The 27,185-nt window shown below is 43.0% G+C and overlaps 1 protein-coding gene and 1 long non-coding RNA gene across 2 annotated transcripts; one reads left to right on the top strand and one right to left on the bottom strand.

Moving 5' to 3' along the window:
• Nucleotides 1–1,165: 1,165 nt before the first annotated feature.
• On the bottom strand, nucleotides 1,166–24,687 carry LOC109200452 (uncharacterized). The gene is made up of 3 exons (XM_019356022.2): nucleotides 24,130–24,687; nucleotides 6,928–7,060; nucleotides 1,166–1,327 (listed from the first exon to the last, which is right to left on the bottom strand). Exons 1-3 carry the CDS (start codon nucleotides 24,483–24,485, stop codon nucleotides 1,166–1,168), a joined length of 651 nt encoding a protein of 216 aa, XP_019211567.1. The 5' UTR covers nucleotides 24,486–24,687.
• Nucleotides 7,785–11,001, top strand: LOC112843118 (uncharacterized). Its single transcript, XR_003215260.1, has 2 exons — nucleotides 7,785–9,006; nucleotides 10,201–11,001. It is a non-coding gene; the product is annotated as an uncharacterized LOC112843118 (long non-coding RNA).
• Nucleotides 24,688–27,185: the final 2,498 nt, after the last annotated feature.

The raw sequence follows: 27,185 nt of genomic DNA, 5'->3' as shown, positions 1-27,185 counted from the left end.
GGCACAAAGCACCATGGGAACTCGGAGCTCGGGTTGCATGCAGGCTGAGCTCTGTTCCTCTGGATCAAAGAGGCTGTAAAAGCAGAGGAAAATGAAAACAGACAGACACTCACGGTTTCGCCTCTGTTGTGTTTGAGCTCTTTGAAGTTGAACCTTCGTCCTCGTCCACGCTCGGCTCGGGCTGGCGTTCACCTCGGCAACACCTTTGCTCTTCGAAGGCAGACTCACGGTCCTGCGTGTGATCCGGATTGATCTCGGCCGATGTCGCTCCTGAACCTGAGGAAACTCCTTGTTGAGTCTGTGTCCGGCCCCTCCGGCTGCTCCGTGGGGTGTGAACCTCCCCCACAGTCTGTGACAGGGAGGAGAGTGAATGTGGCAGGCTGCCACTGAGCGGAGGAGTCTCTGAGGGGGTGGGAGGGCTCTCTGGTGCTCTCTCAGCCTCTGAGTCGTCCTCTGGAATTACTGTGGCAGGTACGGCCAAAAGAGGAGGCGAGTCTGCTCTAAAGCCCTCCTCCTCTTTTTTCATTACATCCCTTTCTTTCTCCCACTCCACCTCCTCCTCTCCCAGGTGTGTCTCCACCCATATGGCTTTGTGGAACAGGACAGGAGACTCGCCTTGGGGTTTTTCTCTCTTGTGGTTGCACTTTCCCCGAGAGGCTGCTGGTGGATATGCGAGTGCTCGTCCTGGGTCAGTGCTGTTTGCCCAGAGTTATTCCTCTCAGCGCCGTGCTGTGGCCCTTCTCTCCAACCTTCACCGATGCTTTCTTTGATGCTAAGCTATGGAGGTTAGGTTAGGAGACTTTGGGACTCCGCAGCCTTAGAAAGGGGGATCTGAAGTGACGTCAGTGTGGTCGGGCTGATGATCTCTGTTCCAAATGCACCTGCAGCCGTTTGCTCACTTCTTCCACCACGGATTCAGCGAAGCCCAGTTCTGACTTCAAACCGGGATCTGGATCTGGCTCGGTGGCAGATGCAGGGTCTGTGGATGTGGAAGTCATGATTGCATCCAGCTCCTTCACGCTGCTTCTCCGGTGCTGTTACTGTTGCAAGGGCATGTCTGCCTCTACTGTGACCTGTGAGGCCCTGCTGGAGGCGCTCCGGCTGGAGCTCTGGCTCACGGTGTCGCTGTGCTCAGCTCCGGCAAAGTCCGACAGAAGTGAAGCGTTTAACCCATTTCTGGCTCAGATTGGGGTGAATGTGGAGACAAGGGGGACGCCGGGCAGCTGTCGGTGGAGGTGCTCGAATGATTCCGGCTGCTGCTCTTCTTCCTCTTGGAGCTGAAGAAGTTGGTGAGACGGCCGAACACTGACTTCTTCTCCTCCGAACTCTAAAAAGAAAAGAGGACAGGCAGGAAAGATGAACGCTGAGATGTAAGACTTCATTAAAGAAAATGTGCACAAAAACCCTGGTGTACTTCCTCTGAGGTTGAGCTGCATCCTGTGCTCTGCCTGTCCTGGAGTTCTTGTTCTTTGTACTTTCCACAAACACATACAAGTCTGGGCCTAACGTTATCCCACCACCATCACCTCATTTTTCCTTTTCATCATTTTTATACATTTGAATCATTTTTGAAGTTCAAGGAAATCCCCTGAAAAAGAGCTCCTGTTATATAATCAGAGGCAAAGAAAAAGAAAGAACAGGCTGCAGGTTATTTGGCTCCAAGTAAAACTGAAGCTTTAAACGTTTGTCGATCCTCGTCAGGTGAATTGAGGAGAGAAGAAAGAGCGAGTGTTGGTCAGAAGCTCCAACGAATGCAAATCACTGTCACCTGCTGAGCAGCAGGAACTACAACATGGCAGCCAGAGAGGAGGCGGCGACGGAGTGACATCATCAAAAACAAACAGCAGCCAATGGAAATAAATGTAAAGTAACTGTGGCAGCAGGATAACACAAAAAGACTGTTGGATATTTCTGCAGAAGCACTAAACCGAAAATAAAGTCTGAGCTTTTGAGTCTCTGTACATGCATTAAATTTTAATAGTATTTTGTATTTTTTCAGTGCGGTGTGTGTATAAAAATCGAACAGCTGATTCTTTCATCCTGACGCTTTAATAAGTGAAATCAGACTCGGGTTCATCTCTCAGTCGAGCTGAGATGAGACGAGTCGGCTTTTCTGTAGAAATGAAAACTGGCAGTGCCTTCATCGACATACCTTTGAGTCACAGACGAGAATACCTGAAAGATTTTCTAGATAAATATTATTTCTCACTTAGTCAGAAACTCAAATGGTTGGAATTTATCTTCCTTTAAATCAATCAATAAGAGCTCTTTCGATTTCAGCTGAAAAGGAAACATGTTTTATAATTCTGACAGAATCTGATCCTGATACACAAACGCAGGTAAAAGCAGATCTTTCAGAAACTAACTGGTTTTAAGCAGCCAGTTATCCCACATGAGCTTTGAAGGTTTGCCCAAAATGAAGCTTAAATGTTGGAGGCTTATTGAACGTTTCAGAATTGATTGATCTTATCGGCTTCATTTACTCAAACACATGGATGGACTGGTTGAGTGACTCTGAACAGGAACAGCTCTCTGTGTAATGTGAGGTAACCTGTACAGTCAGCACGGCCACGCTGTGAACACAAGCTCTTATAACAGCTTATCGTTACCGCACTTTGATTTTTACTCATACTCATGTTTAAAAAAAGCATTTTTACATTTTATTTAGATTTCTTACCTGAGCTCCTTTATTTTGAATATTTGTTCTACTTTGAGCTTCTTTACTTTACTTATACCGTAAGTCGGAAATATGGGAATGTCAAACAAAAGCAGTAGCATCATTAAGGCGAATCCTCTCTTAATATTGTTATTCTCTCTTATTATGAAAATATTTTTGACCATTTTTGGTGCCTGTTAAGAGTGAAAAGCTGAACTAAACTAAACGCAGACACCCAGCAGCAGTAAACTGAATGACTAAGACACAAACACTTTTATTCTCACGGCTCACAGATTCAAACGGCTCAGAACAAACCCGGAAAACAAACATGGAATATCAGCGCAGGTGAAAGAACAGCAGAGACTTCCACAGTGCAGTTTGAACCCCGGGCTGCTCATAACGCACGCACTGCAAAACCAAAGCTGGCGGCTGTCACAAAAAACAAAGAGCACATGTTAGAACAAGAAGCAGGAGCCACAGCAGCTACACACCATTCTGACTTCCTGGAGTCCAAACTGCAGAAATCCTTCCAAGTTCTGTGTCAAAGTTAGTCCCAAAATCACACAGAACTGCGCCGAGAACCGACGACTAATCACACCTTGTAGAAGAAATCAAACCCTTAAAGCTTCCTCCTCCTCCTCCTCGGGCAGCACTGAGTGCTTCTACCTGAGCGTGTCATGGCTCTGAGACGTGGGCTTTGCCTCCTACATCACAGACAGTGTGTGAAAAAAAAACACTATTGTGAAAGCCAGCTAGGAATTCTCAATCCAGTCAAAATGAGAGGGTGTGGACGAGGCTGGCGGAGAGCAGCACACCCTTCCTCATTCTAAAGCGTGCGTGTGAATGGGACGCCTGTTATCTGCTGCCGGCCTCACGAACAAATCATTTAAGTCTCGGTCTCGTGTAGAGGAACCACACGGCTGTGACAGAGGAGCATTTCTCTGTGAGACAAACCCATTTCAACACCCTCACTGTGCTTTCCAGCAATTCCATATTTTCACTGAGCAAACAGCAGCTCAGGCTCAGTTTTTCCAGTTCATATCCAAACAGAAACGAACCACGGAAAACAAAGTGGAAACGCGGCTACTTTACCTACTTTAAGGGCCTGAATCCAGAGCGTGTCGAAACCCAGAGGGATTACTCTCCTTCCACCTTTGCCCGCCATGTATTAGTCCTCCACCACCCGCTGCCCTTCTGTTTACCCAAAGCAGGGACAAATGTCAGGTAGGTGGGGACTGAGCTCCATATCAGTGTGAATTATGCCCCACGTCCTTATCTGTTAGACTGTAATAAAAACACGCGGGAAAGATAACGCAGATCAAAATTAAACAGTGCAGGACGCCCGAGCTTCAGCTTCACAGGACGCCAACACGAGCTAATTAAAGCTTCTTATAGTTAGAAATGAACTGCAGCAATCATTCAGCATCGTTTCACACACCAAATCTGAAAAGCCTTATACATTTATATTATACTGTATATGAATGAAGACATTAATTTTATATGAATCTCATGCATTTAACCCAACGTCATTTACTTACTGAGGGGTTTTATTGTTAGTAATTTTGGCATTTTATGTCCCCCATAGGTTTTTGGTGCTCCCACAGACACAAATAGCACAGCAGGACGGGTTTGGCAGGTTTCTGTTTATGGGAAGTAGCCGAGGGCCAATAGGATCCAACAGGATTATGTGCATGTCATTTTAAAGGAGAAGCACGTTGTTACAGTAACTGTTATTAAAAACTATGTCCACAAACAACATTCTTCATATTCTTTAAGTCTGTAAACATCTGTGCTAATAAAATATTTGACAAAAGTCTCGACTGACATCAGGAAAATCATCTATGGAGGAACAAAGTCCCAAATTAATAACTGATTGAATTAATGAATGTGTCATTAAATGCAACAACACCTGTTAAGTCACAATCTGAGAGCTGAATAATATCTGCATTTATTTAATGATTTTAGCATTTTTGCTCGACTTCCACAGTAATGAACACATATCCACTGTGTTTTTGTCACTTCCTGTTTGACTCTATACGACTTGAAAGCAGCTGAGAACATGAAGTCATCAGTTTACTGAGCTCAGAGATCAGAGGGTGTAACACCAGGTCAGATTAATGGTTTAGCGAGCCGCGTCAAGGTTAAACTCAGAGTTGCTACCTGGCTTAATCACCATGGTAACTGATACTGAGCCGGGAGCAGGTTATGGTCAGATTCTTTTATTTACAGCGTGTTTGAAGTTTGATACAGATTATCTGCTGGGCGAGTGTGTGTGTGTGTGTGTGTGTGTGTGTGTGTGTGTGTGTGTGTGTGTGTGTGTGTGTGATGTTAGGCAGATGTTAGCAGTGATTGTTGCTTTACATGGATCCAGTCTCACAGCTGTAAGCTTCACCTGTCACCTTAGAAATAAACAGCAGCACTGAGCGTGCTCAGACATAAAATCATCCGCTCGAATGTAAATGTTTATTTTACCGCTGCGTGCACGAAATCAGCAGATTAATGATTTTCTGCAGCATTCATCTCTCAGTGTTTTATTTTACTGTTTGATTTTTTATGTTCTTTAAAGGTTTTTGTGACTTTTAATCATCATCTTCTCATCGTCACCATCTGCTAATGTCTCTGATTGGAGGAAGCAGCATTTTGTGCAGGACAAAGGTCACGTGACCCACAAGAGTGCATAGATCCTGAATCTGAAAGCCGGCGTAACAGAGAAACTTAATAACCATTGTGGTATCGTGATCATCTCAGACTCTCAGGCTTTGCTGATCCAGTTTTGTTGATCTTGGTTGTGTATCTCTGATGAGCAGCAAGCTTTCGGTTCGAATCAACATCTCTGAGAAGTTGAGAGACTCCTGGTCCTCTGAGACCACAGCGTCCATCTTTGTCGTGATGTTTGGATGCACAGTGTTTCCACGCAGTGCAGCCTTGATGCTCTGAATAACGACCTCACTTCCTTTTCCCTCTGTCACAGCTGCTTACTCAGCAAATGCTCTGCAGGAAACTGGAGTCGTGTTTTTAACAGGTGAACAATGTCAGCAGGTTGAACTCGTTAGTCAGTCAAATCCAGCCGAGCGCCGTTTGCTGCTTCAATGAAGATAAAATCAGAGGAAATCTGACCGCCTAACACGGCTAATGCAGCTAATCTGGACTTCTGATCCATTCCTTCCACTTCGCGCGTCTGAACTTGTCGTTTTTATGTTTCTAAAGTCTCAAACTTTCTGACATCTTGCAGATTTTTAAATAAAAGAGTGTCTAACAAAGAAGTGCTGCACAGTTAGATTTGGAGGAAACGCCTCACAGAGCCGTCAGTGCCGCCGTTTATTAAACCAACAGTGATGATTTATAAAGACATCTGCTCGTGTTTGAATACGATGACACGGTTAGCTGGCAGCAAACATTAAACAATAATGTGATCAATCAGCTGATCGAGTCACATAAACTCTGAACCATTTAAAATGATCTCATCTTCATGTTTCTGTTTATTTTAAAGGGACTATGAATATTCATTAACATGAACACTTAAATTCAGCGTGTAAATATGTCAGATTTAGCCACTAATTTTCACCTAAATCACAGTTATGGACAAACAATAAAAACAAAAAAACCCAAAACAAAATAAGAACCAGGCCTCAATAATTCAAGAAATCAAAAACTGAATAACTGGAACATAAAGTAATCAGAGCTGAAGCTGAAACCACGACACATAATCTCCTCTCTGCTTTCATCTGGACCTCATGGACCAGGCACCACAGAAAAACCAGAAAATCTCAAAACAGCTAAAAATAAAAATTGAAAGAAAAAAAAACAGATTTGACAACATCTGGAGTGAAAGTGTAAAACATCACTCTCCTGTGAGAGACGGCAGAGCTCCTAATGATCTGACTCCCAGATTTTCCATAGACCACCAGGATGTTCCACATGTGGACTACACAGAGAGGAATAACTGATGATCCAAAGGAAGCAACAAGAACAAAACTCCTGATCTGAGCCGACAGCTGATCGATCAATATCGCCCAGAATCATCAATGAAGTGAAAGTTTTAAAGGAAAAACGATTCCAAAGTCCTCGTCATCATTCCGAGTGATCGTCAGCAGCTCAGAGTTTCTGCACTGACTCACAGAGTTCAATAAAGACGTGGAGATAAATTCAGTTTTATATTTTTAATGTTTAATATTGATCTGCTTCTCCTCTCAGGGTGGAACATAAGCTGCTCTGACGTTATGCACACGTAGATATGAATCTTTAATCTCTGATGATTAACTTAGACCCACCTTGGAGTGTTTGGAGGGTGACATCGGGCTTCCCGGCGCCGCGTTCATGTCGAAGCTGATCACGGACGTCCAGTCGGACTCGGTCTGGTAGCTGCACTCTGTGGAAACGCTCATCTGGTCGTGGTCGAGGCTCCTGGTGCACAGAGGCAGGAAACAGAGGGGAGAGGATGTTATGTCACCGACCTTTGTTTCTGCTCTCATTGTGCGTGTGTGTGTGTGTGTGTGTGTGTGTGTGTGTGTGTGTGTGTGTGTGTGTGTGTGTGTGTGTGTGTGTGTGTTCTCATTAAAAACATACTTCACAACAGAAAAACACAACAACATCCCAGCAGATGAACCACGAAGCAAAGCACATCCTCAAATCCTCCAATCTGAACCCAAACTCAGCAGTTAACTGAAGTAAACACAAACATGCAGCAGTGATAGAAACACCACCCAGCCATCACGTCCTGCTGTCCTCCACCTAAAACACACAACACCACAGAAACATGAACAGCTGTGCACAGCAGCTGCTCTCTCTCTCTTTCACATTATCAAGTGTAAGTTTTACAATTACTCTGAAAAATGATGGACTTTAAAAAAAAATGAAGGATTAAAATTAATTTTCCGTCTAAAAATCAAAGTTCTGCATAAAACATCATGGTGACTACATCTGTCATTATGATGATAATGTGTCCTGCTAACACCACATAACAGATAAAGCACCATATCAGACTAGCATGTATGCATATTTTATTTAATGTCCTCAAGTGCAAACACATACCCACCCACCCACCCACCCACCCACCCACACACACACACACACACACACACACACACACACACACACACACACACACACACACACACACACACACACACACACACACACACACACACACAGCTTCACGTCAAAGCTGCTGTGTTGGTTTTCTTCTCACACCTCTGATTGTTTTAGAGGTTAAACAAACAAACAGGCGAGCCAGAAAAATGACACCTGACGAGGAACGCTCGCTCCCTGCATGCACGCCGCTCAGACCGAGCAATTAGAGCGCCGCAGAGGATTGTAGAGCACGTGTGAGGCATGAGGAGGTGCAAGTATTTCAAGGAGGAGTGGTTTCATGCAGCGTTTACAGACTGAACGCTGCTGCAGTCGTGCAGGACGTCAGCATGCTTCCATGTGTTGTGCTCGTCTTCACTTAGAGTTTCACTCCATCATCACAGTGCAACACAAAGTCAGTTAAACTTTTCCTAACTGGACATCCATCTGTCCGGGAAGCAGAGACCATTGTGTGCGCTCTCTTTATCCCTGCTGAGTTTTCTCTAGTTTTGCTTTTTGCTGCTGACAGCATGAGACGGTACCTGCAGCCTCTCAGGTGGAACAGGTGAGGACATCCATAGGTGTCATCATGAGTGAGGAGGAGATACCAGAAGACAGCTCATCACATGTTGGGAGCTGGACAGGACCTACCCCATCAGCAGGATCAGTATCTGCTCCTTTGTGTGAGGAGGAACGGGATGAGCCTTCAGCTGGTCCCTCATGTGACTCCCAAAGTCTCGTCTAACACTTTAGTTCAGCTCCAGATCAGTGAAAGAACGTCTGGTCGGCATCATCTGACCACAACAAGCTTTCTGTACCTGCAGCTGTCCTGAGCTCACAACTGCTTTCTAAATTAATCCGTTCATTTTTTCACTGAATCAAACCAAACTGAGTTTGACACTCTGTGCTTTAAAATAACTGCCCAAAGGTGTTACCAAGATGGCTGCTAAGTGATGAAATAAACTTGTAGAAGACAGCTGGCTTAAAGTGGGAGGAGCTTGTTTCAGACAGAGGATGAACTAAGGGGCTACACCAAAGCCCAGTATAATATGAAGAAGGATTATTTTGAACTGTGACTCATGCAAAGCTGCTCTGGTTGAGTCCAAGTGTAAAGACATGGAGCTGGAAACAAGCAGTATAATAACTAATGGCAATAACTGTTCATAAAGTTGCTACACTACGAGGTTTTAAACACAAACAGCAGGACACGAGTGGCTGTAATACCTTCTTAACCCACAAGGAGGCAGAGTTTGACTGTTGCTTGCTGCAGGAACTCACATCAGGTAACGTGACTCAGTTTGTTGTCTGTCGGTCAGATTGTGATGATTCAGTGAGATAAACCTCTGACTGTATCATGGACCCGTCGTCATGTACAGACTCCTGTCTTTGTAAATAAAGTTAAAATGAATCGTGTAGCTGTGCAGGCGGACTCCTCTGTGCTTCACACTCTGATCCACCATCTTTATTTCTTTGTGGTGTGAAACCTGATAAAAGAGGCTGATCAGCTGATAGCGCTCCTTGATAAGCGCCTGGTGGTGTTACATGTGTCTGATAAAGACAATCTGTTCACTCTGATCCAAACTCCTGTTGTGAGGAGTTTTCTATTGATAAAGCTCAGAAAGGTTTAAGGTAGTTGGGGGGAAAACGCAGATGAATCATTGAAAAACCTGCAAAAACTTTATTATTTCACCACAAACTGTCCAAACCAATCAGCACGCTCTTCTTGTGTCAGGAAATATTTTGCATTATTGTGAAGTTTCACTGATAGATTTAAACTGATTTCCGGTTTCTGTTTTCTGCAGATACAGATTTTAAACTGTACAAAGTAAAGTTAATGCAGTTTTCTCATAGTTAAAAAAAACAGACTGCAGTGAGGTTCTTCTCTGTCATAAAAAGCTCTGCTAAATGAATAATAATTTTACCTGGGCAAGCAAAAGCACGTGCAACAGATTTATAGACAAAACTAATTTTCATTTATAACTTCGGCTGATAGCAGAAGGTCATTTTCCTCCTCTGCTCATACCGAGGCTGCTGGGAGGCTCACTAACTTCAGCTGCCTTTGCTCTCTTAACTTCTTTAAAAAGTTCGTGTTCAGCAGGTAACTCTCCGCTTCAACACTAACGACATGTTAGCATGTAGCTGTGAGCAAACTGCTGCTGCTGCCTGTGCCGCTGTGGGCGTCGGCATGAAAGGGACCGACTTGTTATTTTGTGATTGGACACGTGTGAGACTGACCGGCCGGTCACCGGTCGGGGCCGAGAACACTGGAAATCGTCTGATTCCGGTCCCTGGCCGATCGATCTGTGCATCTCTATCCAAGATGGCTGACGAGAATAACAAACAAGGCAAAAATGCCTTCTGAGTAAAATATCCAGGTAAGACTTCACAGCCTTACTGAGATTCCTTTGAACAGTCTCGCCTCAGCCTGTCTGGGGTTTCCTCATTTTTCCTGAAATGTCTCAACATCTCATCAACAGACAAGCATCGACGTGCTGCCTCCAATCAGCCTTTTGGGAACCGAATCCTCGAGTGTGATCGTCCCGGTACACGTGGACGGAGAGAGGAACAGGAGCAGCATCTCTGCAGCCCCTCTGTGCTCGCCTCCAGCACGAGAACTGATTTACGGCGTGGAGCGGTGGGATTTCACTCGCTGGCTGTCATGTCGTCACCGCGGCAGCAGATAGATGTGCCCTGCAGTGATGCGACATGTACATACTTGGAGGTGGTTTCACCAGAACAGGACGGATGTTCACGGTCCCTGCACTCTGTCAGGGAAGCAAACTTTCAGGGGGAAAACAGAAGCAGGTCAAATATTTGTCCTCTCCATAAATAGATTCATATGATGAGCCGCATGCAGCCGCTGCATGACAGCTTTGCTAACAACAGATTGCATGTTTCTCAAACGTATTTATGTATTTAGGCAGTTTGAGTCGTCCATTTAAAGGATCGTAGTTTTCTACAGCGTGGAAGCTCGCTCTGCAGATGTGCTCCTGTTTCTGCTGAACTTCAGTCGAATTAAACCAAAATGACTCCATAAACAAAAACAGGTCACATGACTGAGTTCAGAGACAGCTTTGTGTGTCCTGCACATTCTGCAGCCTGCTGCGAGTCCAACACCACCTCCTGCCTGTATTTCCACACAGCTGGAACAATCTGTGAGCAGATGTCAGGAGAACAAAGAACCCTCACACAGAGGGGAAACTCTGAGCTGTGCATCCTTACTTTAGAAAAAAAGTGAGTGTAACCTCTGACCCTGTTAAGGAAATGTTGCAGAATGACTTGAGGGTGAAATGCGTCTCCCACACTGTCAGCGATCGGCACAAACCAGCCCTGACTTGTGTGAATCTTCTCTTTGTTGCAGCAGACAAAGCTCTACTGTTACTGATGTTAAAAACAATGTGTGCAGTTATGATTTTAATACACCAAGGCAACAGATGTCAGTGTGTCAGGGTTAGAATTCACAGCGTGGATTGGATTAAGAGCAGAAATGAAAGAGCAGGCTTCCGGCGTGAGCGCAGGAATGACGGACTTTGGGTGGAGGTCGAGCGGGTGTAGAAAGGCTGTGTTTCCACATTCTTCAAACCAGTGCTGCCCCCGACCCCCGAGGAGGGTTTTTAAGAGAAGATGAGTATAATTATTGACCCTCATTAGCACAGGAAATGAAAACATGCTTATTTTAAATGATTATTTTAAAGGTTTAATTACTTTTCAAGAATGATCTATTCTTGTTCGATATACCTCAGGCTGAATTTTACATGCACACAGACTCTGATACTGTGAAAGACGCTTTTTGTAGTTAACCTCTGCAAATTTAAACTGAAACTGTCACCAGCAGGGGGCAGCGTTTCTCAGGTACAGGCGTGCGATGTTTTCAGACTGCTGCTGTTTAACTCCTGATATTTATTTTTAACTCCTCCATCTTTTTCTTGAGAGGCTCTGCTTTTCATCTTTATAAATAAAATCTCTTCTTTTTGCTTGTTAAATAAAAGTTAGCTTGGCTCACAGCACCATCTCCTGGTACAATCTGGTATTACATGGAAGTACTGCACGGACCTAGTTCAGCTTTAGTTGACGTCTCCTCAACACACGGATGCTTTGGATATGATTTTTTAAAGCATGTTTTGATAGACTTTGTTAATCATATATATCATATATCACACTACGACCTGGGTTTGTCACTTATCTGTACTTTAATTTTAATAACTGTACATTACTGTTTTGGTAACTTTTTGATCCATGATGTAAATATGTAAAACTTATATGTGTTTCTGTTCTGTCCTGTGTCCTGTTCTGTTTGTGTATGTGGGGTTTTTTTTGCTGCTGTTACAACCAAAATTTCCCCCTGTGGGAAAATTAAAGGAATATTCTATTCTATTCTATAATAAAGTTTTTTATTTTTTTATTTTTTGTTTAATTGGCTTAATTTAGTCGTGTTGTAATTATTCATGAAAACTTTGATACTGATGTATGTTTCATGTCTGCAGCTCTTTAAAACAGCTGATTAAAACTGTTGTATTTTAACACAAACCATGTTATTTATTTGTTAATAAGCTGCATTTAACACATGAAAAAATGCTGCACTGCATTTTTAGGCTAATTTTATGACAAAGCAGGTCAGAAGTTGTGGTTTTCTCAACTCTTGTGTGTGATAAGGTTTCATCTTTTTCTGAGTTCCTTCTATATAAAGGGGAGAAACAGAAAGACGTCCGTATACGCTTTTATAAATATGTGTTTCCTCCTTCCTTTCCAAAGTCAACATGTCAGCATTATTAGCAGCGTGTACTCGTCGTACTGACAGTTTTTCTTCCAAAGAGGAAATGTTCTGTGTATTTTATTCCTGTGCAGGACGGAGATGCACGGGCGAAAACAGGATTCGTTTTCCAAACATGGAACATGTCTGCACTTTAAAACGCTCGAAAGCGTTCACAAACACTTGGGCTGGTTTTGCCTGCACGCCACGGCAGCAGCAGTTATTGGTGCAGTGGAAGCAGAGCGGCTGCAGCTTACTGGCTGCTGCAGACCCGCCCCGTGTCTGGCAAACATTCAGCCTGCAGCGGTCGTTCCAGGCACTCCCTAAACGCTCAGCCAATTTCACAAACAACAGCTGGTTTGGGTTCTCAGAGCAAAGCGCCTGTTTGTATTTCTATACGGCACTTTGGGTTCGTCTGTCAGCTTCTAACATGAATTATTCTGTGCAAACAGAAGCACTGCAGAGGGCGACTCTTCTGCCACACTTTAGCTGAGTGTTCAGCTCCAAGTTTCTATTGGGCAACTTCACCCTGGAGAAAGGCTTCAGTCCAGCTCTCGTCTCCACTGTGGCCTGTATTCTTTCACTTTTTGTCCATCTTCCATCAGCAGCTCCCGGTGACTCATTAAAGCCCTCGTACAGCAAACAGAGGCTGAGTCAGCTGCTGAATCCTGTCCATCCCTTGTTTAGTTTATTCAGTAGCTGCTGCTGGTTTCCTTAGTATTTCTTAACATTACAGATATTAATCTCTGCTGTGGATGAATTTTACTCTGATAGTTTGGTGGGAGTTTGTGCATGCATATGCTTGTGTTATGCACTCAGAGTTACTGAAGCTTCGACATGCATGAAAGGCAGATTTCACCTTTTTCACAGTCAGAATTTATTCTGTGTCTGAGCTTTCGTAACGCTGGAGCAGAGCGATAAGAGAAAGGGAGGTTCCAGCTGAAACTATTCTGGGGAAGGGCAGCCTCATCTCATGTTTGCAATGGCTACGGGCACTTTATTAGGTACACTTCTAGTATCAGTTAAAGCCCTTTTTGCCTTCAGAACTGCCCCATTTCTTCATGGCACAGATTCAATAAAGTGCTGGAAACATTCAGAGATTTTAGTCCATGTTGACATGAAATCATCACACAGCTGCTGCTGACTTGACAGCTGCATGGTGAGAATCTCCTGTTCCCCCACATCCCAAAGGTTCTCTGTTGGACTGAGATAAGAAACCAGTTTGAGATGATGTGAGCTTTGGGACAGTGTGCATTATCCTGCTGGAAGCAGCCATCAGCAGATGGTACACTGTGGTTATAAAGGGATGGACATGGTCAGCAACAACATTCAGGTAAGTGAGCCAGGATAACATGCCCCACATCACTGCGCAACCTTCAGTAACCTAAACTATTGAGACAAGGCAGGATGGATCCATCACATCATTTATATAAACTTTACCATCCAAACGTTGCTGCAGAAAGAAACTCAGCACACCAGGCAACATTTTTCAGACCTTCCATCGCCCAGTCTGGGTTTGTTATACCCTCAGTGGTACCCAGTCTGGGTTTGTTATACCCTCAGTGGTACCCAGTCTGGGTTTGTTATACCCTCAGTGGTACCCAGTCTGGGTTTGTTATACCCTCAGTGGTACCCAGTCTGGGTTTGTTATACCCTCAGTGGTACCCAGTCTGGGTTTGTTATACCCTCAGTGGTACCCAGTCTGGGTTTGTTATACCCTCAGTGGTACCCAGTCTGGGTTTGTTATACCCTCAGTGGTACCCAGTGGGGTCTTCTGCTGCTGCAGCCCATAATGTTTGATGTGTTGTGCGAGTGGTTAACGAGTGGTTATCTGTTCCTGTTGCCTTCCTATCAGCTCAAAGCAGTCTGCCCACTCTCATCTGACTGCTGACGTCAACAAGGAAGGTTTTCCTCAGAACTGCTGCTCACCGAATAGGTCAAAGGTCATCTTCACCATGCCTTCATGCCTCTATGCACTGACTTGTTGCCATGTGACTGGCTGATTAGATATTTGTGCAAACAAGCAGTTAAACAGGCGTACCTGTGTACCTGTGAGTGTATCCTGCCCTCTCAATCATATGACATAGATTATGTGCAGTAGTACAAAATGATCTCGAATGTGCTGAAAACAGCTTCTTTTACAGTCCTGGGGGCGTGCTGCACGAGAGCACGCTTCACTTAAGCCTTTGTGTTCATGAACAGGGTCACACAAGTTCAACAGCAAATGTGTCACAGGACGGAAGATATTTCATATTTACTCAAGTTTCATCTTCCTATGAACACAAACCAGGGCAACAACGTTGTGTTTGTGCCGGAGTTACACTCAGCCAACCTGAGAGCCTTTCAATGCACAGCACACACAAACTGTGACAGAAAGAGACAAAAACACACAGCATCATTCAGCCTCCTTAAAATAATCCATCCTCCACAATCACACAAACAATCAATGTTTTCATTATTTGACTGACCCAATCTCAGAGGCTAATCTCTCATGTTAACAACAATAATGGCTGCAGGTACACAAACACACTCACATGCTGAAAATAAAAGCAAAGCTTCCACATTACAAACCTAAACATCCTCCACACAATATTACATTTACACCAATAATCCTCCTGCTTTATGGAGCCATTATAACATTATCAACACATTCAACAAAGGAGTGTGAAGCTGATGCTGGTTGTGTTGATGGTGAAGATGCATTTCCAGATTTACCAGTCGCAGCTGTTGTTGTTCTTCTAGAATCCAGTTATTATTGAAGCTGGAGCTTTGGCAGCAGGCGTGTTTCCAGCTTATCAGATGACTTCCTTTTGTAACAATCGGAGCTGGTTTTCTCATGTAGCAGCGCACTTTGCAACAATATGCACACAAAATCCAGTTATTTGGATTTATTTACAGTCAGTAAATAGTCACAGTCACACTTCCACCTGGAATGTGGTGATTCCTAGAATCTGGAGATTTTGGAGGATGTAAACAAAAAGTGTTGCTGTAAAGGCTGAAAGTTCAGTCGCATGTTTTTAGCTTGAATCTGTTCATGTTCCATCGACAATAACTGCACGCTGAATTAGCTGTTAGTAATTCCTATTGGGACTGAAGTTGTGGATACTAGATTACTTTGTGATTGAGCTGAGGAGTACTGCAGTATATAAATATATTTAGAAATCCCACTAGTCTCATAAGCTTCACTAGACTGATCCAGAGATGCTGTATCGAGGTGAGGGATTGCAGCATATACTCTTAAACAGGCTGCTGAGCTCAGCGAGCTGTGAAACATGGAAAATGAGATTAATACAGTCTTTTCCTTCAATGGCCTCGACAGCATCATCATGCACAATCACAAAGAAACTGCTCAGGCACATTTCCTGCTTCCAAGGATATCACACATGGCATAACTTTCACTGACTGACTTTTAACTGAGTTATCGTTTCACAGTTTCTGGCCATCCAGCTCTAAAGCTGTGAAAACACCAACATGCTGACTGCAACAGGAAAATATTTATGGTCAGAGAACAATCTCCCTTTGGTGAGAACAATTCATTCTGACTTCTTCCGTTGATCACATCTCCACCTCTTCACAGTTTGCATTAAACCATTATCATCTGCAGCATACCAGAAAATGAAAACGAAAATGTTGTTTTGTTGCACACAGGCGTGGTGATGTAGTCTAATCAAAACAGCGATTGAACAGAGACATGGAGGACCCGTCCAGTATCCTTTACAAAACTGGTTTTGTGTCAGTGCTTAAACAAAATAAACTTTGACTAAACAAACTTGAGCTCTTACTTTTTAACCACAGATGCTCCTCCAAGGGAAAAGGCAGCGATCTGTAGCTCTGCATTCAGCTGCAGGTTTAACATGTTTAAGACGAGCAGCCACAGTGGAAACAACCAGAAGAGCTGAAAAAGCTTAAACAGCCTGAAAAATGTCGGAACGAAAAGTGTCTAAAAAGAGAAGCCAACATAGCAGTTTCTCAGGGTTGCATTCCTCTGAATGTCCAGCAGGGGGCGACTCCTGTGGCTGTGGATTTGTTTCTTTGCTTTGCCAAAAAATTGAAAAGTCAGACTTTTCAAACGCCACCACAGCTGTCAGCCAATCCAATTACGTTCACTCAAACATTTGAGCGCTACCATTAACCAATCAAATCATCTCCTGCAAACATCCAGAACGAGTGAGGTGGGCGCTCGTTTGGTTTAGCATCAAAATGTAGGAGAAGCTGATCGTTGCAGCGAGTAATCCTGTTAAAGGTGGACATCACCACTGTGAGGTTCCCCAATGGTCTCTGGGTGATCATCTTTTGTGAAAGCCAGAATCACTTCAGGGAACGGGCTTCATGTTTTCTTCAATATGACCAGAAATGAGTGACTGATCCCAAAACTGAGCAGGAAACTGTTCACAGAGGTCAGAGCTGAGGGTCATTTTACCACAGACGTCTGTGAACACGTGTTTGCAGCCACGCTCTTTAAACCGAACAAGAACATCATGTTGACCTGGACAAGAAGATGAGCCTTCATTTTCCTGACCGCACCTCAAATGTGTGATAATATTTCAGTTCAGCCCCGGAAATTTAATGGTTCTCAACCTGCTGGTGAACCAATTCAGTCTTTGTAGAGCAGATTCGCTACGGCAGCTCTTTAACATCGAGGTTGGTAATAAAACGTTTCCACCTGTTGGGCAGACCAGTGGCCAAAAATGCTCCAGCAAAGGAATTAAAGAGTCAATAAATGTGTCTCTGAGCTCTTCTTCTATCATGTAAAAACATGTGATGTGGATCAAACGGCTGTTCCTCCCTCTCAGCTGTGTCAGTTAAAATAAAGATCCTATATCCCTCATGAACAATAGAGTTTGGCAGCAGGACAAGAGACGTTTCTCAGAACCTTCTGGATTATTAGGCCAGAACAAAGGTTACAATATCCGCCTAATTGGCTCGTCAAAAAGTGGTTAAGAAGGTGGTTTTATGTCAAGACAAATCATGTTTTACAGAGCTCCTCAGAAGCCCCAACAACATGACAGAGGTGACTTTACGAGCAGAAACAGGACGTGTTACTCAACATTCAAAACCTGTTTCAGGCCCCACGTTTCACCGCCTGCTCCCTGCAGCAACATCCTCGACCTACGAGCTGATTCTTTTGTTTTCAGCTAACCTGAGTCATCGCCTCATCACCCTCTTCCTCCCAATCAATCTGCACTATCAGAACTGGGTCAAAGATTAGCTCAGTCAGCAGAAGCAGAAATCAATACGTTCATTACGAAAAGACAACAACTGTAGACGTGACTGCAGACGCCCGATCTAAAAATCCACGTGTCATTACATCATTTACTGATGGCTCCAATCAATACTGTCTAACATCACATATAAGTCAGTTCTACCACTGATGCTTTAGAATACAGGCAGCATTTAACCAAGTCAATCTAAGTCAATATAAACATTTTATAATGTGAGCAGGTTGTTGTGCACGAGTCGCAGTGACAGAGTGTTTCCTGCTGTGTCTCGTCAGTGTTATATGAATGAACAGGTGTGGACAGGTGAGCTGCATGCATTCAGCTGCGAGCTGAAGCTCAGGTCTGAGCCTCCAAATCCTGTTTTCTTTTGTGATTTTCTACTTTTTGCACAGAATAATGACCAAATAGAAGCTTAAAAAATGTGAGATTTAATCAGATTTTATTTATTCAACATGTCTCATTTAAAAATGAACCAAAAATTAAGTTTGTATGAAAAAAACAAAAAACCTACACAAGGTTCACAGAAGTTAGAAGCCTGAAACGATTCAGCTGTAGCCGAATACACGAGACAAGAACCTGTAAGTTACTGTAGTTTACTGTTAGTGTGAATGTGGTTTAATACAGAGCAGAAACATCAGTGTTGACAGACAATCAATAGGAATAACAGGAATATTCTGGATATTTGGGTACAGGACTGCATATTTATTTATGAGTGATGATTTCTTTTTTCCCCACTTTAAGATTTGCTTCAGTCAAATTAAGTCAGAGGTAATAAAATCAAGTAAAAGAAAAACATGAATTATGGTAGAGTCATTAAAAAGAGCTGAAAATCCAATCATGTAACACTTTTCAGCTGCAGAGACGGTTCAAGCTTCACTCATCTGTGACCTCTGACCTTCATAGAAAGAAAAAGAAGTCCCTGATTTAACCTCTGACAGCATCGACTGATCACCTGTGAGCTCTTGATTCTTCCTCCTTTAGAGGAAATATTTTCTCATCCAAAGTGAGAATTGTAATATTCAAAGCAGACGGAAATCCCTTCTCAGCAAATATGTGATTTATTATCACTATCGATAAAACCTGAAGAGACATGACTGCAGTACATGTGATGGGAACACATCCAAAGCCTTTCACATGATTCACTCACAACCAGCCAACTCTGCAGAAGTCTGAGATTCATTTCCTGGGAACCACCAACAATCATCCAAACACTGATCCAGTGCTCGCTGCGGCCTTCAGCACAGCTGCTACCACGACCGCTGTGCTACACTGACCATTGGTTGGATGAAGGACGAGAACAAAAAAAGATTCAGAAACTAATCAGACTTTCGCCCAAACTGATTCTTTGAGGTGAGTAACTCTGCGTCCACAGCAGCACACGGCTTTAGTTTCTGTGTTCGCTGGGGGTGTGGCCTAACACTACCTGCTGATACAGCAATTTTATGATACTTAATAGAACCAAGATGTACCGACTTCTCCGAATCCACAAATCACACTCTGACCACAGTCTCTCGGGTACACCTGAGAGTTTACACATCGTAAAATCTGAGGTTCAGACGGTTTTACTGCAAGTCAGAATTAGTGTCTGATGTTTATAATCTGGATTACCTTCCTCTAGAAAAAAAAAGTACAGCCTAAAGCTTAATCGATACCTCTGCAGGGAATCTATGGACCTACGATTTTCTGTCTTCCAGTCAGTCTGAAAAATAACAGCAAAAGAAGGAGCAGGAAGCGACAGTGAACAGACTGTGCCATGTGTAGAGAGAAACAATAAATCCAAACTAGAAATGCAACAAATCATCAACAAGAATAAGGAAATACTGAGCTCAAACTTTTGATTTTCCAACTTTAAAACAAAAGATTTGGCTGCAACGTGTTAAACTCTGAGCGTGTGCAGCAGGGACGTTCATTTGTTTAAATGAGAGAGAAAAAAGATACTTTTTGATCAAATTGGAAGAGAAAAAATGATCAGAAAACATTAAAATTTAGCAAACTTTAAATATTTGTGGCCTTACAAATATTTAAGGTGTGTTTCATGCACTGTTTGAGAATTTTACTCAGATTCTTCATTAATCGTTGTAAATGTTTCTGTAACTTGTGTCATGTATGACGTTGCAAACACGCACACGAGCCTGCAGAATCAGGCTAACCTTAGCAGCAGCTCTGGTTTCTTTGCTTTGGTGATTTTGTGATGTTCCAGTTTATTCTGACAAAGCCGACACACAACCGCTCTTTTTATTTCCTTACATCACAGGTTAGCTTGGCTGTTACTGTCCAATCTAATAACTGCTGACATACATCAATGAAATAACAGTAAAACACTCAGCCGAGTATTTCTGGTGCCAACGAGCAAACAAAGCAGCATTTAAAGATGCCGTCAGCTCTCCGAGCTCATCCCTGCTGTGCACGGGTCATGAGGTGGTGACTCAGTCGTGTTTGATAAAGATCTTTAGTCCCGGTAAATCGATCAGATTTATGAGAAGCATCTTTATCCTCAGAAACAACAACAAGCATCAGAATCATCTCAGTGACGATGAATTAAACACAGAAAAACAAACTCATTTCCCAGAAAGATCAGTCGTCTTTACAAAACTACACAAACTGATGAGTCACCAAAATTCACCTGGATCAACAAGCAGCTACGAGTGTGTGCATCGGCCTGGTTTACTTGTTAAATCCTGCACTGAGACCACAGGGCTCGCTCACTCTGGCGTCAAACCTCCACCATCGGGGCTGTGCACTCAGTGCGAGCAGCTCCTGCTGAAGGGCGTGACGACTTCACCCAGTCTGCACGATCAGATCGCCTCAGGACGCTGCGAGCATGAAACTCCACACAGACAAATGTACAGATAACACTTTAGAGATAACTCAGCGACTGCTGATTCTATTTATAGGCTCAGTTCTTTCTGATTCCTGATGCTTTTCCAGGATCTAGATCTTGTCTTTTTATATCTGCAGCGATAAAAGAAGGTTTATTCCTTCAAAACTGTTCTTTTATATTTAAGGAAACATCAAACTCAACTTAAACTTTGCTTTTCTGACTCCATCAGAACTCATCTGCTTTCAGTGTGTTTGGAGAGTCTTTACTTTTCTCCCTGGTTTTCTCTCTCTGGTTTGTAGAAACGACTGAGAACATAAAAAGAAACATTTTCTATCTGGCAGGTTTGAAACGCCTCCGCACGTCGAATCCATTTAGTAAGTTTTGGTTCTGCTTTGTTTCAAAAAGGAGGCGTGTCCAGTTTCAGCATCAATGCGACATCGAAACAGAGCCGAAAAGAGGCCGGTGTGTGACTCTGGTGCTTCATGTCATCGTGTCACTGCTCTGCTGCTGTCACAAAAACGCCGCCATGATGAAAGGAAGCAATAAGCTGAGATGTTTAAGGACTGTGTAATCTCTCTACAGACATGGTGATGACTGCGGCAGGTACACAGCTGCAGGTTTTAGGATAGATGCATTTTTATCCTCTGATGTAAACATGACAGCAGCAGAGGAATAACTTCGATGTGCTGTGGCTGTTTTCCTGAATAATCTCTCCTTATGGAGCCTAAAACTCATCCTAACACACATGAGATCTGTCTGATCTGTCGAGCAGCTAATGAACGAATGTAAGAGGAGGAAACATGCAGGTCACTCGTGAGGAGTGAAGAAAAGAGTGAATCATGTCTGCATGTGAGGATAAAATATAATCCCTGAATCAGTCAGAGAGGAAAGCCGGGTGAAGGATTGCTGTGACATCCTCACCTGAAGCCTTCGTCTAAACGTGACCTGCACTCTTCACCTGTTACAGAAACAAAGTGAAGCTGTCAGTGAACAGATTGCCTTGCAGTGAGATCACCCTGCAGACCCTGGTATGTTTATGATGACAGATGAGAACTGCATCCGAGTGCTGATGAATTCCTGCTGGAATCTGTAACCAGAGCAGCACTTTGAAACTTTCATGTTGGCAGGAGGAAGCAGGAAGTCACAGCCTGTTCAGAGTCAGAGAAACACGAGGAACTCGGAAAGCTTTAGTGTCGAGAGGAAAAATACCAAAGTCTGTCCTCTTCTTCAGAATCTACCTGTGAGACAGGTGTGCAGGCTTCATTTAAAGGCAGGGGAATTACTTCATTATTATATCCGGGTCCAAGTACATTCAGCTCCCAAAGGCCAAAGTTTGAGTTAAAAATCATCCAGATTCTTTCAGCTCTAATAAAACGATCAGTGTTTCTGTTCTCCAGCTGTCAGACATGCATGTAAGAGGATTATGAGATTAGCAGGATGTTTGCTAGTTTCCATCTAAATTTGATATAAAACGTTCAAAATGAACTAGAAAAAAACCTGAGACACAAAAATGTGCAAGGTTGTTATCAGCTGCAGAGCTATAAGCACCTGAGAACAGGGCAGACAGAGGACGGGGTTAAACTTCATGTCGAGGGTCCCTGACAGCACGAGACAAACGCCGTCACATGACAGGAAGAAGACAATGAAAACAAAACAAACTTCAGCCAAGAGAACGTCTGAGAGGATCCATCACAGCACGAGGTCATTAATAAGCTGCGTGGTTTGGATTATGTTTGAATCTTAATTTCACTTTAACCTCACACGGAGCGTGAGGGCCGGATGCTGCACAACACCCAGGTCTGACAAAGAGGATGGTGCTCATCTTCATCATATCAGTCTGGTTATCGAAACTGTTGGAGACAAACTGGAGCTCAGGTCTGTTAGCACAGCTGCCATGTTATTGATCAGATAATGTGGCCACGCCCCCAAGTCGTATTCCAAGTTAAACAGGTGACTTATAAAACAAATCACCTGAGATTATCTACAGAGACCAAAACAGGTTTCATTAACACTTCAGCTCCTGATGGTGAACGATCAGATCCTACTAATCATCCAATCAAACACTCAGCAGCACGAACGGCCTGATTTAGTTTCATCATAACAAAGATCAGGCTGAAGCTTTATTTAGTCTCGTTACTCAGTGACTCAGTATTTTCTGATACAATGTGGCGAGCACCATCTATATTTGGACTTCACCGGTAAATGTGTCACGCCCTGCACGGCAGGTTTTTAATGTTTTCTAATTACTGCCTCACAACAAACATCCTGCAGGTAACCTGACAATGTGCAACAACAACAGCTGACTCAGAGCTCCAACCATCAGCGTGCTTAAGAGAAAAGACAGAGAACAGAAATATCTGGGTTAAATAAAGAGCTGGAAAGTCATCGTAACCACTTGAGGTCGAGTGGTTTCTCTTTGAATCTCTAATTTAACCGGGAGCAGTGACTCAGAGGGGATAATTGCTCGTAGAGCTCAAGGCGAGCAGTGCTGCAAAGCAGAGGAGAGTTTACGAGATTTGTTTTTAAATGGGGAGGCACAGGGGGCCATCGCCCCAACAACTAGACCAGCAGGGTGCCACAGATTCAGTAACATCCTCTCAAGGTGGATGTCAAAATAACTCCATAAACATGCATTAGGAGACGTGTGCTGAGTGCTGGAGTACGAGGGGGTCAGTACCACCCCAGGCCCACCCTGACCTGAACAGTTTGAGGTTGAATGATATATTTGAGGGCACGGGGTCAGTCACTCATCACGGTCCCACACAGAGAAGATCTCATGTGTCAAATTAACCATTTAATCTCCATATTTCTACAACACAGCCTCCACCTTTCTCCTGCGGTGCCTGTTTAACTCCCTCTACATTTTTCTGCTGATGCACACAAAGCCGTGCATGACTAAACTAGCTCAGCTCAGAGCTGCTGCGTTCTGATTTTTAAAAAGCGCCAGAGGCGGTAAACAGCCACTCTGAGACGTTCACTTCAGCAGCTCCCTCGTTTCTGCAAACACGGAGCTGTAACTACCAACAGCGAGGTCCTGGGACAGTGAGGGGCCAAAGCCAGGCACCGGGGGTCTTATTTAGATTTTAGATCGATATACAGAAGATCAATATATTCAAGCATTACTTATTCAACAGGCTGCCCTGATGCCTTTGATCATAATTAAATCTTCAAATAGATTAAATTAGTCTAAATGTGAGCAAATCTAAAAACATTAAAGAGACAGATCCCAGATAACAGACATACTTTGGCCTAATCTCCACTACTGTTGACCCAAATGTGTCCAAAGATGCAGATGTGGGACAAAGACAGGTCTGTTATTTTGGAAAGGATAAATATGATCATAATATAAACATAATAAGTATAAACACAGGAATCTGTAAAATAACGAAAAACAAAAACAAACATGGATGTGTATGTGGGACAGTGCTGGATGAGATGAAAATAAAAATAAAAACAAATCTAACCCGGGTAAGGAGCTCCCGTGTGCGCCACATGTGGGCTAAACATTAACACCGTCTGGCACTGTGACCTGCATCAGCACCATCACTGCGGACTGTGTGACCTGCGCTTACAGCTGAACTCTGAACAATAACTTCAGTGAAAGTTTCAGGCTTACTTGTGGCTGCTGAAACTCTCCAGCTCATCAGTGTCAGGGAAGAACACCTCTCCCCCTCCTCCTCCTCCTCCTCGGTCTTTGTCTTTGGATTTCTTCCGTTTCAGCTTGAACGGCAGCAGCCGCCGTTTCTTCTTTTCTTTCGGAGAATAGAGTGAGGAGTCCCCGGGTAGAGTGGGGTTGTCTCCCGGGCTGAGAGAGCCGGGGCTCCAGGGTAGCCCCCCCGGGATGTCCGCGGGATTGGTCCCTGTACCCACGGCATCTTTGAGGGACCCCGACCTCTTCAGCTCCTTCTTCTCCTTCTCCGGTGATTTGAGGCTGAATAGTTTCCGGACTTTGAGCGTGCTGGACTTACTCATGGTGTCCGCCGTGTGAGCAGGAGCACAGCTGCTCGCTGCAGGAGCACTCAGGCACTGACTCTCCGGGCGAACCTGCAGAGCGGGTTACCGCGAGCGCTCGGACGTGCCCACACCGGGTGCGCGCAATCAGGTAGAAGAAAGGTGAACCAATAAGAGATCCCCAAAAGGAAAACACACAAGACTGCACCTCAGACTTTAACAGTTCAAATAAAATCATATTTTATTGTTATTCTCTCTCTACGCGCATATCATAGACTGTATATAAAAGATGGAAGTAGGCACCATCACCAACTGGTTTCCGCTGTAATTTTTATATGTTTGAAACTTTACAATAAAGTTGAACTTTAAACAGATGACTTTAAAAAATAAACAAACATGTGTCATAAAGGTAGAAATTATCTACAGACACCAAATCAGGTTTTTCTTTTTTAAATCAGACTGAACGTCTTTCTTTCTGCTGTAAGTTTAAACTTGGGAATCTGTGGGACTGACTCACTGCTGGAGCCTCTGGTGGATGTTGGAGGAACTGCAGCTTTTAATGCTAATTAAAAAAATATGAAAGTTTTTTTTTTTTAAGCTGTGTTTATACTATTATCAACTGATGCTTTATAGAAATAATTTATTGATTCAATTGTTTAAAGTTTGTAACAAAATAAATATTCTGAGACACATGAACGTTTGTAATGTAGCAACTGGGAGTTGTTTTCATTTCTAGTTGAAGCCATTAAAACCCAAATATTTCTATTCACGTATTAAATTTAAGAAAATGTCACCAGTACTTGTAAATTAACTGTCTTGGTTCTGAAAATATTTAATTTTTAAATTTTAATTAATTTAATTTTAATTATTAATTTTTCTTAATTTGATTAATTGACCATTTGCTGTGTTGTCTTATTGCACACATATTTCTTCAGACAGATCATAACTGCATGTCTCACTAACACATGTATGATGTCTGCTGTCATGAATATGCAGCTCAGCTCGTTTCAGAGGGAGATGTTCCTCCGTGGAGGTTCGAGAGCTGAACGCACCGTGAGGTTAAAAAAGTTTCAAATTTACAGGAAGAAATCTGATATTTGCAGATAGGCTGAAACTAAAACTGGCAGCCATCAGAATGAGCTTCACTGACAAACAGGCAAACACATCTGCAACAGCTGGATGCTTTCATTCACTCAATAATAAAAAAATAATAATATGAAAATAGAGAAACATAAATCTGTTCAGGTCACAGTTTGGATACCTGAACCTTCCTCCTGAGGCCATCAGCTCGTACGTGTGCAGGATGTTGTTGGGGTCACGTGTGATTTTAAGGTCCCGCCCTCTCTCTGTTTCATGGAGAAAAGAGAGCAGCAGCAGCATGCGGATTTAATTTCTTTCTGATCAGGTTTTTAAATTATTAAAAAATACAGGTAACTACACCTGTGGGGGTTGTTTGGGGTTGAGGATCCTAAAGCTAAAGAGATGGATGAATTGTCTTAGAGTAAAAGATAAAATGCATACATTAAAATATTGGATGAAAAGCTCAGCAAGACTTGTGACCTGCGGGACAAAAATAGGCTATAACCAAAAAAAACAAAATAAAAAAAAATGGTCAAATAATTAAAAAGAAATAAAGCAGTAATAATAACATTCTGAAAAGTTTATACAAACCATAGAAAGAAATCTGAAATACAAAACAGTAATATTATAAAGCCCTAAGCTAGAAGTCTTTAGCCTTTTACTAAAGGAGAATAAAAATGGGGATAAAATGAAATATCGAAATAATCATACCTTAGTTTTGCATTTTTTTAACCAACAGATTTAATTTAATTTAAATAAACATTTAAATAAATAACAATGAAGCATTTAGCAGATGACATTATATTTATAAAGCATTTAATTACATTACTTATTAATGCTGCAAAATATTTGGCTAAAACATTTGATGATTATTCAGTAATATAACACCTCCACCTGCTGGTCATAGCAGCACAGGACTGATGAAGAGGAGTACATGCAGGTCTTTGTCTGAGTCCATGTGAGAACACAGCAGCTATGTTGAGTTATGGTGTTATAATGATTCAATTTGACTTCAATCATCTGCTGCAGTCAGTGTTTCCATCCATGAGCACGAGTCTGTCACAGGTCGATGAAACCTTTAAGTTTCCATGAAACTTTATTCTCATATACTGCTTTTGTTTTTGATGATGAGATGATGAGATAGCCTTTATTTGTCAGTTGCAGTTGCTCACAACCGAGATGACTGACCTCGCCGACCGTACATACAATACACAAACATCACATTGGGGAGACAGGTCAGGCTGGGTAGCAAGGGAAAAAAAACATCGAAATGTGTAACACAAAAGGATAATCCAGGAATGCACAAATATCAACACACCATAACACAGAGGTTCCCAAAGTGTGGGGCCCGCCCCCTAGGGGGGGCGCAGAGCCATTGCAGGGGGGGCGCGGTATGAAAAAAAAAAAAGAATGCTTGGACACTGCTAGCATAATGGACAGGTTTTTAACGGGGCTCCCACACAAACGCAAAGCAGGAGATGAAGCATCGCTGAATATGTCTCCAAACCAACTTCCTTCCAGGCCAAAGACTAGAAAATATGGTGAAGCATATCTTCCCTTTGGCTTCACCTGCACAAGTGCCAAGGTAGGTCTCCCCTGCAAAATTAGTTTTCCCTGCGTCGGGAGCAGCGCTGGGCTCTC

The sequence above is a fragment of the Oreochromis niloticus genome, linkage group LG19 (genome assembly GCF_001858045.2).
Source record: "Oreochromis niloticus isolate F11D_XX linkage group LG19, O_niloticus_UMD_NMBU, whole genome shotgun sequence".
NCBI classification, from domain to species: domain Eukaryota; kingdom Metazoa; phylum Chordata; class Actinopteri; order Cichliformes; family Cichlidae; genus Oreochromis; species Oreochromis niloticus.
The sequence above is the reverse complement of the archived record's forward strand: the minus strand, read 5'-3'. Positions and strand labels throughout refer to the sequence as shown.

Excerpts from the sequence above, each read along its gene's own strand:
- LOC109200452 (XM_019356022.2), bottom strand. The coding sequence starts at position 24,485 with ATGAGTAAGTCCAGCACGCTCAAAGTCCGGAAACTATTCAGCCTCAAA. Across the intron at positions 7,061-24,129 it reads GAGAGTTTCAGCAGCCACAA|GAGCCTCGACCACGACCAGA; the intron begins GTAAGCCTGAAA and ends TCTGTGCACCAG. Across the intron at positions 1,328-6,927 it reads CACCCTCCAAACACTCCAAG|AGTTCGGAGGAGAAGAAGTC; the intron begins GTGGGTCTAAGT and ends TTTTCTTTTTAG.